The following is a 17,222-nucleotide window of genomic DNA, read 5'->3' as shown; positions in this document are numbered from 1 at the left end:
TACCTCTCTGGACCTGACATCACCTCCTTACTAACCAGAATCCCACAATGTCTGTCTGCTATTTCATCCTTTTTCCCTGCTCGATTTCTAAAGCTTAACATGAATAAAACAGAATTCATTATCTTTTCTCCTCCTCACTCAACCCATCAAAGTTAAAGGGGTGGTTCACCCATTTTTTTTATTTTCTGTAGGAGTTCTACTTACCTTTCTAGGCGTTTTCTCCATTGGCTTCTGTTTCCAGTTCTGGCACTGAGCGGCGCTATCCTGCACGCTCAGTGCCGATCACATGACCCCCTGGAGCTGTGGCCGCCACCATCCTCTGACGTCCCGGCATTTCCGGGCTCTCAAACAAGACGGGTACGTCAGAGGAGGCTGGCACCACTCAGATTGAGTGACAGGGCTGTGGGCGGTGACTACCACACATCACAGCCCAGTATCGAGGGGAGGATCCGGAGGACGTCAGTGTGGAGCCGGCGTCCTGCAGATGGTGAGGCACGGGGCGCCAGTGTGCAGTACAGGGGGGGGAGGTCTTCAGCTGAATCCCCCCTGCACGTAAGTATGTGATCACACTGTCCACCTGCCCGCTCTGCTGCGATGTCAAGAGAGTGGCCGGTGTCGGGCAGTGTGATCATGGGCTCCTCCCAGCAGCAAGACACTGACAGGCATGTCACCGCTGTGCTCTGCCATCTGTCCTGCTGCATGGGACCAACTGTCTGCACTCTGTCACCTGCACCACAAGTCACAGAGTGGAGACAGTTTGTGACAGAGCACCTCTGCCCCCCCCTTCTTTCCCCACTCTCTTCTCTCCCCCCACTCTTCTCTGCCCCCCTCTTATCCCTCTCTCCTCTCCCCTCTCTTCCCTCGCTCTCTAACCCCCCCCTCGCTCTCTTCCCCCTCCCCTCGCTCACTCCCCCCCCTCGCTCTCTTCCCCCCCTCGCTCTCTTCCCCCCCGCGCTCTCTTCCCCCCCGCGCTCTCTTCCCCCCCCCGTGCTCTCTTCCCCCCCCCGTGCTCTCTTCCCCCCCGTGCTCTCTTCCCCCCCGCGCTCTCTTCCCCCCCTCGCTCTTTTCCTCCCCCCTCACTCTCTTTTCCTTTCCCCCTCGCTCTCTTTTCCTCCCCCCCCTTCGCTCTCTTTTTCCCCCCCTCACTCTCTTTTCCTCCCCCCCCCTCGCTCTCTCTCTCTTTTCCCTCGTTCTCTCCTGGCATGGTCAGTACAGAAATCTCTCCATCGTGGAGGGGTGAGAGGGAGTAATAAACATGGAGTCCCTACTGTGTCAGTGTATTTATTTCTAATAAAGTTTTTTTCTCAATGTGGTCTTTTTTTTTTTAAACCCTTTATTGGAGATTCTTAAAGGCCAGGTCAAACTTGGCCTGACATTAAGAATCTCGGGCTTTATACCAGCTGGTAAAACATAGCTGGTATTAACCCCTTATTACCCAGTGTGCCACCTGCCACCAGGGCCACTGGAAGAGTTGGATACAGCGCCAGAAGATGGCGCTTCTATGAAAGCGCCATTTTCTGGGGCGGCTGTGGACTGCAATTAGCAGCAGGGGGCCCAGAAAGTTTGGGCACCCTTCACTGCGTATTCCAATCCCCAGCTGCATAGTTGTACCTGGCTGGACTCAAAAATTCGGCGAAGCCCATGTCATTTTTTTTTTTTAATTATTTCATGAAATTCATGAAATAAAAAAAAAAAAAAAGGGCTTCTCTATATTTTTGGTTTCCAGCCGGGTACAAATAGGCAGCTGGGGGTTGGGGGCAGCCCGTAGCTGCCTGCTGTACCTAGCTAGCATACAAAAATATGGTGAAGCCCACTTCATTTTTTTAAAAAAGTTTTCAGGCAAAAACCTTTATAAAAAAAAATTGCTTCCCTGGATTTCTATTGCCAGTGAAAGTAACACCAAGCAGCTGGGGTTAGCAGCCAGTAGCTGCTTGGGTTACCCTTAACAATAGAAAATGCAGCGGGAGCCCACAAACAATGTGATTTTTATTTTTTATTTTTTATTTTTAAAAAAAAAAATCGACATGGGCTTCACCCATCGAGCACCAGAGCATTTTACTGCTCAATTCATCCCAAGTAATCAGATGACTGCAGTGTCTGCAAATTACTTGTTCTGTGTCCCCCTGCATCCATTGCAGCGTGTACGGGCTGTGAGGTCAGCGGAGTTCACTCCAGCACTGGAGTCAGCTGATCTGAACTGAACTCCAGCCTGCACACGCTGCGATGGATGCAGGGGGACATAGAACAAGTAAGGTCTAAGCCACACGGCGAGAAAAACAGTGCGAGTGGAGTGCGATCAAACATCGTATTCCACTCGGACCAATATTAGCCTGTGTGTCAGCACACATGAGCGATTATTTTCTCCGCCCTAATTGGACCGAGAAAACAATCACAGCATGCTACAACTGTAATGCAAGACTCTCTCTTTTACTCATTCAAGTGTATGTGGTGAGAGAAAAATCGCACTGCACTTGCGGTTACATCGGTGGACTACGGAGGAGAGAGGGAGAAAAATCCCTCCCACCCCTCCTCAGTGCTGGCCCACCCCTCGAGTGCCGGTCCGTCCCCGCTGCTGAGGTCTGCTCGCAGAGTCGGACCTCAGTCGCAGGGACACACGCATGACACTCAGCTCTGCTGTACTGAGCGTGAGCCGAGTGTAATGCGAGGGGATCACAGTAATCCCCATGTGGCCCCAGCCTAATCGGCCGACACTTGAGTCAGCTGATCTGAACTCAGCTGAAGTCCTGTACACACAGCCCGCACACGGTCACATGTGACCGGCAGCAGGCAGCGACTGCTGTTAAGGCTACATTCACATGACTGTTCCGTTTTTGCGGGCCACAAAAAACGGTCCTTTTTTTCATGGCTGCATCCTAGTGGCATCCGTGTGACATCTGCGTGCCTTCCGTTTTTTTTGTGGACCGCAAAAAACGGAAGCAGCAAGAAAGATAAATAGATGAGTAGATATAGAGATGAATAGATAGATATAGAGACAGAGGGATAGAGGGATGAATGAATGAATGAATGAATGTATAGATAGATAAGAAATACATATATAATGTTTTACCCCCTGCATATTCTAAGCTGACACCCTTTTGTGACTTTCATGTGGCACTAAGGGGTGCTTAGCCTTGTATTTAGCCAAAAAATAAATAAATAAAAAAAATGACATGCGGTCCCCCTATCTTTTGTAGCCAGCTAGGGTAAAGCAAACGGCTGCAGCCTGCAAACCACAGCTGGCAGCTTCACCTTGGCTGGTAATCCAAAACAGAGGGCACCCCACGCTGTTATTTTAAATTAAATAAATAATTTAAAACAAAAAACACGGGGTCCCCCAAAATTGGATCACCAGCCAAGGTAAAGCGGACAGCTGTGGTCTGGTATTCTCAAACTAGGGAGGTTCACAGTTATTGGACACTCCCCAGCCTAAAAGTAGCAGGCTGCAGCCGCCCCAGAACTAGCGCATCCATTAAATGTGCCAGTCCTGGTGCTTCGCGCTATCTCATCCCGTTGCCCTGGTGCGGTGGCAAACGGGGTAATATATGGGGTTAATACCAGATGTGTAATGTCACCTGGCATCAAGCCCTGGAGTTAGTGATGTCAGGCGTGTATCAGATACCCGACATCACCAACCCAGGCAGTAATAAAAAAAAAAGACAACAAACACATTTTTATTTGAAAAAACACTCCCCAACACATTCCCTCTTTCACCAATTTATTAGAAAGAAAAACAAATCCAGGTCTGGTGTAATCCAAGGGGGTCCCACGATGATCCATACCATAGTCAATGTCCCAGTCAATGAAGAACAGAATGTTCCCTATTTGCTGGGAGAGCCGTGCAGTGACCTGAGCTAACATCAATAGGTCAGCCCAGGTCACTGCAGGGCATGACGAGTGCTGCTATCAGGAGGTTAGTGAGGTATATTACCTGCGATGATTGCTGAACTCCTGACAGCAGCGCTGTCACTGAGTTCAATGACCGCCGCCTTCACAAACCAAGTATCGCAAGCGGCCCGTGACGTCACCACTAGTCACAGTATCGGGTCGACAGCGAGAGGTGATGTGACAAGCGGCGGGCATAGAAGGCAGTGACGACCGCTGACGTCAGGATGGCAGGACTTCATCACCGTAGGTAATGAAATTACTAACCTCTTGACGGTAGTGCTGGTCATCCGCGCGGCTGCTGACACTGCAGTGCGGGCCGCTGCTGACACTGCTGAGCGGGCAGCCGCGTGGCTGGGGCTGGAGCGTGACACTGACTGCACTGGGCACCCGACGGAAGTCACATGGAAGTGCTTCCGTGTTGCTTCCGGGAATTTTGCGGACCCATTGACTTGTATTGAGTCACGGTTCGTTATTACGGAACAGAATAGGACATGCTCCATAATAACGGAGCGGACATACGGCATCCGATGTGGTTTTTTTTGTAGGATCGGATGCACATGGAAGTGCTACCGTGTACCATCCGATCCTACACAAAAGACATTGAAAAGATGGTCCTGTCTGTGGGGCCGCAAAAAAACAGGAACTGACCAGGACAGACGGAACGGTCATGTGAATGAGCCCACCTGCAGCCATTGCATCGTGTGCGGGCTGTGAGATCAGGAGTCATCTGACTCCAGCGCCGGCCGATAAATTCTGTGTCCCGCTGCAGAAGGATCGGATAAAATAACGGTTGCATGCGCTGCACATTTAATCCACAGGATCCGGTCACATGCGGTTTGCGGATGATACGGACGACACACAGACTAGGCAAGAGGGAAAAAAGCAATCTCATCACCCGTCACTTTTTTTTCCCCAATTATTTTTTTCACATGTTGCGCAGACTAATAATCATAATTTCTGTACATACACACACACTGACACTATACACACACACACACACACACACACACTGTATATACGCACACTTTCTTCCCCTGGCTGTGCAGAGCTGCTGTATCTGTGATTTCTCTCTGGGCATCAACTGGGAAGAGGCAGGGAGGAGGGTTTGGTCGGAGAGCAGAGTGGGTGTATTAGACACAATGGGTGTGTTAGATAAGCCAGACACCGCCCTAGAGCCACAAAGAGTTCTGAGACTTGTAGGAACTGAACACAGGAAGTCAGAGGAGAGATTACCCCATCAGAGCTGGAGCCAGCAATGAGCATGTGCTGCTAGTGCACAATAAAAGCTAATTTTGCTGAAAAACATAATAGATGTGTTGAGGGGCACATATTAGCAAGATTTATCAGAAAAAAAAAAAATCAGTTTTGGTAACTGGACAACTTCTTTAATGGCTGCTCACTCTCCCAAGTCTCACAAGCTTGTTGCCTCGGAGTAACCCTCGACTCAGCTCTATCCTTCAAGCCACACATCCAAGCCCTCTTTACCTCATGCTCACTATAACTCAAAAATATTTCCTTAATCAAGAAACATCAAAACATTAGTGCATGCCCTCATCATCTCCTGCATCAACTACTGCAACCTCCTGCTTTCTGGACTCCCTTCCAACACTCTTGCACCCCTTTAATCTATCCTACACTCTGCGGCCCGATTAATCCACCTCTCCCCTCGTTATGCCCCGGCCTCTCCTCTCTGCCATTCCCTTCACTGGCTTCCCATTGCCGAAAGACTCCAGTTAAAAACACTAACCATGATATACAAAGCCATCCACAACCTGTGTCCTCCTTACATCTGTGCCTTAATCTCCGGGTACCTACCTGCACACAACCTCAGATATGCACAAGATCTCCTTCTCTACTCCCCTTATCTCCTTTTCCCACAATTGCATACAAGATTTCTCCCGCACCTCCCTCATACTCTGGAATGCTCTACCCCAGCATATCAGACTCTTGCCTACCATGGAGCGCTTCAAAAGGAACCTGAAGACCCACCTCTTCTGACAAGCCTACAATAATCCTCAGTCCAGTACACCACTGCGCAACCAGCTCTACCCTCACCTACTGTACCCTCACCCATTTCCTGTAGACTGTGAGCGCTCGCGGGCAGGGTCTTCTGTCCTCCTGTACCAGTCTGTTTTTTAATGTTCATGATTGTTGTACTTGTTTTTTATGTATACTCTTTTCACTTGTAAAGCGCCATGGAATAAATGGCGTTATAGTAATAAAAAATAAATAATTTATGTATGAGATAGCCAAGATGATTGTTTATAAAATGAAGGTCGTCTCCCGTTCAAGGTGATGGTGAGGTATGGAGAATGAAAGTCAAAAGTTCAAAACATTGTTATCCTTTTACTCGTCGGTTTATAGAGACCACTACTCACCTGCACAGTCACCTGTAAGAATCTCCTCTTTACTCCGCTCATCACCCCTCACATATGTCTCTGTAGTATTAATATGGGGCAGATCTTCCCCCTGAAACAAATATTGTAAAAGTCACAGACAGATGGAGAAGTCCCATCTATGATCAGCTCTAATCCTGCCATCTCCACCGCTCTCATTACACAAGTATAACACATATAATACTGGAGGATAAAACAAGACTGAGCACAAGACCTTCACAGCCGTCTACACATCATAGGAGATTTCATGGCCCCTTCTCTCCATCTACCTGATGATCCTGAGGAACATCGGGGTCTTCTTGTTTACAGTCCTGTGGGAGAAGAGGACGGGGACATCTCTCTGGTGTTGTCCTCTTACTGGATAGAACTGGAGGAGACACATACAGGGACTGAATTCATTCCTTACATACAGATAATTATAGGCCGTGTGTATGTAGTCCTGTCTATTACCTGGTGATGTGAGGGGCTGGGGAACCTCCATCATGACGTCCTTGTACAGATCTTGGTGTCCTTCTAAATACTCCCACTCCTCCATGGAGAAATAGACGGTGACGTCCTGACACCTTATAGGAACCTGACACATACAATGATACCGTCACCCCCGAACTCTTCATAGCGTTACTGTATAATGTCCCAGCATTCCCAGCAGTGTCACCTCTCCAGTCAGCAGCTCAATCATCTTGTAGGTGAGTTCTAGGATCTTCTGGTCATTGATGTCCTCATGTATCGGGGGTTGAGGTGGAGGCCCCGTGATTGGGCTCAGGGGTCTTCCCCATCCCTCAGACACAGGGGCCTGACAGCGCTCACTAGAGGTCTTCTTCACTACTGTGTAATCCTGGTTATGGAGAGACACAGTAATAAATCTCACTCCAGACATTTCCAGAGTCCTCACCTCTCCAGTTCTGTCCATCTGTTATTCCCATAGATAAGAATGATGTAATGTGACGCCATCAGAATCTCTCACCTCTCCAGTAAGCCGGAAGAGGATCTCTAGGGTGAGGTGTAATATCCTCTCCGCCATCTTGTCCCTGTCCATATCCATCCTTCACGGGGCAATCAGGAGAATTCTCTTCTATAGAAGATCTCCACTGAGAGGATCCGATATTATAAGGACCTGAATGGGAAGGAGATGACGATGTAACATCATAAAGAATCCGCTGTAATAATACAATTACTGGAGATAATAAGGGCAAACATAGAATGAGAACATTCTGGGGGAACATTATACTGTAGGGGGCAGAAAGGGGCCGAGGACCGAGGGCAGAAAGGGGCCGAGGACCGAGGGCGGGAAGGGGCCGAGGACTGAGGGCGGAAAGGGGCCGAGGACTGAGGGCGGAAAGGGGCCGAGGACTGAGGGCGGAAAGGGGCCTAGGACCGAGGGCAGAAAGGGGCTGGGGACTGAGGGCAGAAAGGGGCCGAGGGCAGAAAGGGGCCGAGGACCGAGGGCAGAAAGGGGCTGGGGACTGAGGGCAGAAAGGGGCCGAGGGCAGAAAGGGGCCGAGGACCGAGGGCAGAAAGGGGCTGGGGACTGAGGGCAGAAAGGGGCTGGGGACTGAGGGCAGAAAGGGGCTGGGGACTGAGGGCAGAAAGGGGCTGGGGACTGAGGGCAGAAAGGGGCCTAGGACTGAGGGCAGAAAGGGGCCTAGGACTGAGGGCAGAAAGGGGCCGGGGACTGAGGGCAGAAAGGGGCCTAGGACTGAGGGCAGACGGGTTTCCTCACTTCCGGCCTCTCATAGTTGGGGCGTCTGTATCTATCAAAGGAAAAGGAACAAAAACCTCATAGAAATCAGGAAGAGAAAATCACCAAGAAAGTCTCAGAGCTGAAGGGGTTAATGCCGCCTGCCCCAGTAATGGGGAATCTCCACACACCTCCACCTGCAGAGCCGCACACTAGATATATAATACCCTGCACCTACCTCCACCTGCAGAGCCGCACACTAGATATATAATACCCTGCACCTACCTCCACCTGCAGAGCCGCACACTAGATATATAATACCCTGCACCTACCTCCACCTGCAGAGCCGCACACTAGATATATAATACCCTGCACCTACCTCCACCTGCAGAGCCGCACACTAGATATATAATACCCTGCACCTACCTCCACCTGCAGAGCCGCACACTAGATATATAATACCCTGCACCTACCTCCACCTGCAGAGCCGCACACTAGATATATAATACCCTGCACCTACCTCCACCTGCAGAGCCGCACACTAGATATATAATACCCTGCACCTACCTCCACCTGCAGAGCCGCACACTAGATATATAATACCCTGCACCTACCTCCACCTGCAGAGCCGCACACTAGATATATAATACCCTGCACCTACCTCCACCTGCAGAGCCGCACACTAGATATATAATACCCTGCACCTACCTCCACCTGCAGAGCCGCACACTAGATATATAATACCCTGCACCTACCTCCACCTGCAGAGCCGCACACTAGATATATAATACCCTGCACCTACCTCCACCTGCAGAGCCGCACACTAGATATATAATACCCTGCACCTACCTCCACCTGCAGAGCCGCACACTAGATATATAATACCCTGCACCTACCTCCACCTGCAGAGCCGCACACTAGATATATAATACCCTGCACCTACCTCCACCTGCAGAGCCGCACACTAGATATATAATACCCTGCACCTACCTCCTCCCTGCAGAGCCGCACACTAGATATATAATACCCTGCACCTACCTCCACCTGCAGAGCCGCACACTAGATATATAATACCCTGCACCTACCTCCACCTGCAGAGCCGCACACTAGATATATAATACCCTGCACCTACCTCCACCTGCAGAGCCGCACACTAGATATATAATACCCTGCACCTACCTCCACCTGCAGAGCCGCACACTAGATATATAATACCCTGCACCTACCTCCACCTGCAGAGCCGCACACTAGATATATAATACCCTGCACCTACCTCCACCTGCAGAGCCGCACACTAGATATATAATACCCTGCACCTACCTCCACCTGCAGAGCCGCACACTAGATATATAATACCCTGCACCTACCTCCACCTGCAGAGCCGCACACTAGATATATAATACCCTGCACCTACCTCCACCTGCAGAGCCGCACACTAGATATATAATACCCTGCACCTACCTCCACCTGCAGAGCCGCACACTAGATATATAATACCCTGCACCTACCTCCACCTGCAGAGCCGCACACTAGATATATAATACCCTGCACCTACCTCCACCTGCAGAGCCGCACACTAGATACATAATAACCTGCACCTACCTCCACCTGCAGAGCCGCACACTAGATATATAATACCCTGCACCTACCTCCTCCTGCAGAGCCGCACACTAGATACATAATACCCTGCACCTACCTCCCCCTGCAGAGCCGCACACTAGATATATAATACCCTGCACCTACCTCCACCTGCAGAGCCGCACACTAGATATATAATACCCTGCACCTACCTCCACCTGCAGAGCCGCACACTAGATATATAATACCCTGCACCTACCTCCACCTGCAGAGCCGCACACTAGATATATAATACCCTGCACCTACCTCCACCTGCAGAGCCGCACACTAGATATATAATACCCTGCACCTACCTCCACCTGCAGAGCCGCACACTAGATATATAATACCCTGCACCTACCTCCACCTGCAGAGCCGCACACTAGATATATAATACCCTGCACCTACCTCCACCTGCAGAGCCGCACACTAGATATATAATACCCTGCACCTACCTCCACCTGCAGAGCCGCACACTAGATATATAATACCCTGCACCTACCTCCACCTGCAGAGCCGCACACTAGATATATAATACCCTGCACCTACCTCCACCTGCAGAGCCGCACACTAGATATATAATACCCTGCACCTACCTCCACCTGCAGAGCCGCACACTAGATATATAATACCCTGCACCTACCTCCACCTGCAGAGCCGCACACTAGATATATAATAACCTGCACCTACCTCCCACCTGCAGAGCCGCACACTAGATATATAATACCCTGCACCTACCTCCACCTGCAGAGCCGCACACTAGATATATAATAACCTGCACCTACCTCCACCTGCAGAGCCGCACACTAGATATATAATACCCTGCACCTACCTCCACCTGCAGAGCCGCACACTAGATATATAATACCCTGCACCTACCTCCTCCTGCAGAGCCGCACACTAGATATATAATACCCCTGCACCTACCTCCACCTGCAGAGCCGCACACTAGATATATAATACCCTGCACCTACCTCCACCTGCAGAGCCGCACACTAGATATATAATACCCTGCACCTACCTCCACCTGCAGAGCCGCACACTAGATATATAATACCCTGCACCTACCTCCACCTGCAGAGCCGCACACTAGATATATAATACCCTGCACCTACCTCCACCTGCAGAGCCGCACACTAGATATATAATACCCTGCACCTACCTCCACCTGCAGAGCCGCACACTAGATATATAATACCCTGCACCTACCTCCACCTGCAGAGCCGCACACTAGATATATAATACCCTGCACCTACCTCCACCTGCAGAGCCGCACACTAGATATATAATACCCTGCACCTACCTCCACCTGCAGAGCCGCACACTAGATATATAATACCCTGCACCTACCTCCACCTGCAGAGCCGCACACTAGATATATAATACCCTGCACCTACCTCCACCTGCAGAGCCGCACACTAGATATATAATACCCTGCACCTACCTCCACCTGCAGAGCCGCACACTAGATATATAATACCCTGCACCTACCTCCACCTGCAGAGCCGCACACTAGATATATAATACCCTGCACCTACCTCCACCTGCAGAGCCGCACACTAGATATATAATACCCTGCACCTACCTCCACCTGCAGAGCCGCACACTAGATATATAATAACCTGCACCTACCTCCACCTGCAGAGCCGCACACTAGATATATAATACCCTGCACCTACCTCCACCTGCAGAGCCGCACACTAGATATATAATACCCTGCACCTTACCTCCACCTGCAGAGCCGCACACTAGATATATAATACCCTGCACCTACCTCCACCTGCAGAGCCGCACACTAGATATATAATACCCTGCACCTACCTCCACCTGCAGAGCCGCACACTAGATATATAATACCCTGCACCTACCTCCACCTGCAGAGCCGCACACTAGATATATAATACCCTGCACCTACCTCCACCTGCAGAGCCGCACACTAGATATATAATACCCTGCACCTACCTCCACCTGCAGAGCCGCACACTAGATATATAATGCCCTGCACCTACCTCCACCTGCAGAGCCGCACACTAGATATATAATACCCTGCACCTACCTCCACCTGCAGAGCCGCACACTAGATATATAATACCCTGCACCTACCTCCACCTGCAGAGCCGCACACTAGATATATAATACCCTGCACCTACCTCCACCTGCAGAGCCGCGCACTAGATATATAATACCCTGCACCTACCTCCACCTGCAGAGCCGCGCACTAGATATAATACCCTGCACCTACCTCCACCTGCAGAGCCGCGCACTAGATATATAATACCCTGCACCTACCTCCACCTGCAGAGCCGCACACTAGATATATAATACCCTGCACCTACCTCCACCTGCAGAGCCGCACACTAGATATATAATACCCTGCACCTACCTCCACCTGCAGAGCCGCACACTAGATATATAATACCCTGCACCTACCTCCACCTGCAGAGCCGCACACTAGATATATAATACCCTGCACCTACCTCCACCTGCAGAGCCGCACACTAGATATATAATACCCTGCACCTACCTCCACCTGCAGAGCCGCACACTAGATATATAATACCCTGCACCTACCTCCACCTGCAGAGCCGCACACTAGATATATAATACCCTGCACCTACCTCCACCTGCAGAGCCGCACACTAGATATATAATACCCTGCACCTACCTCCACCTGCAGAGCCGCACACTAGATATATAATACCCTGCACCTACCTCCACCTGCAGAGCCGCACACTAGATATATAATACCCTGCACCTACCTCCACCTGCAGAGCCGCACACTAGATATATAATACCCTGCACCTACCTCCACCTGCAGAGCCGCACACTAGATATATAATACCCTGCACCTACCTCCACCTGCAGAGCCGCACACTAGATATATAATACCCTGCACCTACCTCCACCTGCAGAGCCGCACACTAGATATATAATACCCTGCACCTACCTCCACCTGCAGAGCCGCACACTAGATATATAATACCCTGCACCTACCTCCACCTGCAGAGCCGCACACTAGATATATAATACCCTGCACCTACCTCCACCTGCAGAGCCGCACACTAGATATATAATACCCTGCACCTACCTCCTCCTGCAGAGCCGCACACTAGATATATAATACCCTGCACCTACCTCCACCTGCAGAGCCGCACACTAGATATATAATACCCTGCACCTACCTCCACCTGCAGAGCCGCACACTAGATATATAATACCCTGCACCTACCTCCACCTGCAGAGCCGCACACTAGATATATAATACCCTGCACCTACCTCCACCTGCAGAGCCGCACACTAGATATATAATACCCTGCACCTACCTCCACCTGCAGAGCCGCACACTAGATATATAATACCCTGCACCTACCTCCACCTGCAGAGCCGCACACTAGATATATAATACCCTGCACCTACCTCCACCTGCAGAGCCGCACACTAGATATATAATACCCTGCACCTACCTCCACCTGCAGAGCCGCACACTAGATATATAATACCCTGCACCTACCTCCACCTGCAGAGCCGCACACTAGATATATAATACCCTGCACCTACCTCCACCTGCAGAGCCGCACACTAGATATATAATACCCCGCACCTACCTCCACCTGCAGAGCCGCACACTAGATATATAATACCCTGCACCTACCTCCACCTGCAGAGCCGCACACTAGATATATAATACCCTGCACCTACCTCCACCTGCAGAGCCGCACACTAGATATATAATACCCTGCACCTACCTCCACCTGCAGAGCCGCACACTACATATATAATACCCTGCACCTACCTCCACCTGCAGAGCCGCACACTAGATATATAATACCCTGCACCTACCTCCTCCTGCAGAGCCGCACACTAGATATATAATAACCTGCACCTACCTCCACCTGCAGAGCCGCACACTAGATATATAATACCCTGCACCTACCTCCACCTGCAGAGCCGCACACTAGATATATAATACCCTGCACCTACCTCCACCTGCAGAGCCGCACACTAGATATATAATACCCTGCACCTACCTCCACCTGCAGAGCCGCACACTAGATATATAATACCCTGCACCTACCTCCACCTGCAGAGCCGCACACTAGATATATAATACCCTGCACCTACCTCCTCCTGCAGAGCCGCACACTAGATATATAATACCCTGCACCTACCTCCACCTGCAGAGCCGCACACTAGATATATAATACCCTGCACCTACCTCCACCTGCAGAGCCGCACACTAGATATATAATACCCTGCACCTACCTCCACCTGCAGAGCCGCACACTAGATATATAATACCCTGCACCTACCTCCACCTGTAGAGCCGCACACTAGATATATAATACCCTGCACCTACCTCCACCTGCAGAGCCGCACACTAGATATATAATACCCTGCACCTACCTCCACCTGCAGAGCCGCACACTAGATATATAATAACCTGCACCTACCTCCACCTGCAGAGCCGCACACTAGATATATAATACCCTGCACCTACCTCCACCTGCAGAGCCGCACACTAGATATATAATAACCTGCACCTACCTCCACCTGCAGAGCCGCACACTAGATATATAATACCCTGCACCTACCTCCACCTGCAGAGCCGCACACTAGATATATAATACCCTGCACCTACCTCCACCTGCAGAGCCGCACACTAGATATATAATACCCTGCACCTACCTCCACCTGCAGAGCCGCACACTAGATATATAATACCCTGCACCTACCTCCACCTGCAGAGCCGCACACTAGATATATAATACCCTGCACCTACCTCCACCTGCAGAGCCGCACACTAGATATATAATACCCTGCACCTACCTCCACCTGCAGAGCCGCACACTAGATATATAATACCCTGCACCTACCTCCACCTGCAGAGCCGCACACTAGATATATAATACCCTGCACCTACCTCCACCTGCAGAGCCGCACACTAGATATATAATACCCTGCACCTACCTCCACCTGCAGAGCCGCACACTAGATATATAATAACCTGCACCTACCTCCACCTGCAGAGCCGCACACTAGATATATAATACCCTGCACCTACCTCCACCTGCAGAGCCGCACACTAGATATATAATACCCTGCACCTACCTCCACCTGCAGAGCCGCACACTAGATATATAATACCCTGCACCTACCTCCACCTGCAGAGCCGCACACTAGATATATAATACCCTGCACCTACCTCCTCCTGCAGAGCCGCACACTAGATATATAATACCCTGCACCTACCTCCACCTGCAGAGCCGCACACTAGATATATAATACCCTGCACCTACCTCCACCTGCAGAGCCGCACACTAGATATATAATACCCTGCACCTACCTCCACCTGCAGAGCCGCACACTAGATATATAATACCCTGCACCTACCTCCACCTGCAGAGCCGCACACTAGATATATAATACCCTGCACCTACCTCCACCTGCAGAGCCGCACACTAGATATATAATACCCTGCACCTACCTCCACCTGCAGAGCCGCACACTAGATATATAATAACCTGCACCTACCTCCACCTGCAGAGCCGCACACTAGATATATAATACCCTGCACCTACCTCCACCTGCAGAGCCGCACACTAGATATATAATACCCTGCACCTACCTCCACCTGCAGAGCCGCACACTAGATATATAATACCCTGCACCTACCTCCACCTGCAGAGCCGCACACTAGATATATAATACCCTGCACCTACCTCCACCTGCAGAGCCGCACACTAGATATATAATACCCTGCACCTACCTCCACCTGCAGAGCCGCACACTAGATATATGGCTGCTCTGTGCTTCCAGGACCTGTGATGATGTCACATGGAGGGGAGGAGTCAGGGGTCACATGATCAGCTCCTCAGTATACTCCTATATTGGCATGAACACACTGGATGAGGCGCGGTGTCAGTGGACGGTTTTAGTAAACCTCTGTTGCGTATGTATGTGACCCCTGTTGCGTATGTATGTGACCCCTTTTGCGTATGTATGTGACCCCTGTTGCGTATGTATGTGACCCCTGTTGCGTATGTATGTGACCCCTGTTGCGTATGTATGTGACCCCTGTTGCGTATGTATGTGACCCCTGTTGCGTATGTATGTGATCCCTTCAAACTCATTTCAATCTTTGCTAAATTTAATTCTTTATTGATAAGTTCAGGTGAGGAGAAGATTTGTTGAGCGACTTTAGAAGAAAAACATTTGGACCTGATCGGTCTCGATCACAAGTCACTGAAAATGTGTTAATGGCGTATATGGAGCAGAGTTGCATGTGTACGATGTGTACGGACCAGTACCATGTGTCTACGTAGTGGAGCCGTGTGTGCATGATGTGTATGTAGCAGAGCCGTGTGTGCACAAGATATATGTAGTGGATACCCTCTCTTACCACTTTACTAATCCCCAAAACACCCGTGCAGGTTCAACATAATCCACACGAGGTCCCACGAAGCTTCAAGCTCTGCTACATGTAGTCACAGCGCGCAATCATGGCACATAACCACCCGCTGTGAGGTTCAGGGGCAGAGACTGAGCTGCGATCAGTGGTGACGTCACTCAGGTTAGCCACGGCCACAGCTGGAGGTTCCCACGGTCCACCACTTGTGACTGCAGGTAACTTGACCTCAGGTGACTTTAGTGACCTCACCGGAGTTCATTCACCGCTCATCACGCGACTCACTCAGTCTGTGCCTGACCATCACAGTGTACGTAGGAAATACTGTGGATAGAAGCGCAGAATAGGGTCTTACCAGGTAAGGTAACAGATAAGCCAAGGTAACTTCATTCACCTATTAGGGTTGTGCCAACTCCTAAACGCACATAAAAGATGGCGACAGCCGCAGCCCTGGAAAGCGAATTCAGTGCAGCGTCCACGCTGGACCAGGTCCGGGCCTTCTTTCCATAATGGACGGAATCTCCCTCAGCTTTTTGCTCACAACAGTCTTCGGGACACTCTGCTTTTTGGGCAGCTTTCCTCTCGCTCAGACTTTCGTGGCTCTCTCCTCCGGCAGCTTTCCTCTCAGAGTTTTGTTTCCTCTTTTGCCTAGAAAGTCCCGCTGCACGGATCCATCTTTGGGGCTGTGGATTTTCCTTCTTGCTACACCCCACCTGGGATTGACCGACAGTCATCAATGCTCCCGGGGGTGGGCCACACTTTTGTGCCATTGAGCTGTGACTCCGCTCAAGATGGGCTTGCCGCTCTTCCAAAGCAGCCAGCGCCATTTTAGTTCTCACGCACACATCACCAAGGGTTTTCTTTCTCTTTTTCTTCATTCTCACCAAGCAGGTCACGTTAAAACACGGAAGTTTATCCTGCCGACTACGCCAAGATGTGAGAGGCACGGGACAAACCGTAGTAGTCGTGCTTGCAGGTGGAAGCCGAACGCAGCACAGCTGCTCGTTAACCCCATGCCTCCCCGCTGCCACATCACGTACAGGATCACTCCCAACTCATCCGCTCCACACTTCAGTCATTTTCAAAAGACATAAACAAGACGCCATAGCATTTGAATTCATCAACTTGTCTTTACTTCCTTTCTTCGTTTCAATTACAATTCCACTTCTTTCCTTCACAGCATTTGTTAACGTCTGGGCAACACGGTCACCGTGTTCAGACCTACGGGGGTTCCCTCCAG

General features: G+C 50.3%; 1 protein-coding gene across 1 annotated transcript in view; it reads right to left on the bottom strand.

Annotated features, from left to right (window-relative positions):
* LOC142258916 (uncharacterized) overlaps positions 1-16,809 on the bottom strand; it is a 76,410-nt gene extending 59,601 nt beyond the window's left edge. The window contains exons 1-5 of the mRNA XM_075331473.1: positions 16,408-16,809; positions 6,937-7,116; positions 6,732-6,855; positions 6,551-6,648; positions 6,264-6,354 (exon numbers count right to left, since the gene is read on the bottom strand). Of these exons, the coding sequence (XP_075187588.1) occupies positions 6,264-6,354; positions 6,551-6,648; positions 6,732-6,855; positions 6,937-7,116; positions 16,408-16,809 (895 nt within the window). The remainder of the gene's footprint in view (positions 1-6,263; positions 6,355-6,550; positions 6,649-6,731; positions 6,856-6,936; positions 7,117-16,407) is intronic.
* Positions 16,810-17,222: the final 413 nt, after the last annotated feature.

Source organism: Anomaloglossus baeobatrachus (genome assembly GCF_048569485.1).
Source record: "Anomaloglossus baeobatrachus isolate aAnoBae1 chromosome 5 unlocalized genomic scaffold, aAnoBae1.hap1 SUPER_5_unloc_18, whole genome shotgun sequence".
Taxonomy (NCBI): Eukaryota; Metazoa; Chordata; class Amphibia; order Anura; family Aromobatidae; genus Anomaloglossus; species Anomaloglossus baeobatrachus.
This window is presented reverse-complemented; position numbering and strand designations above follow the sequence as displayed.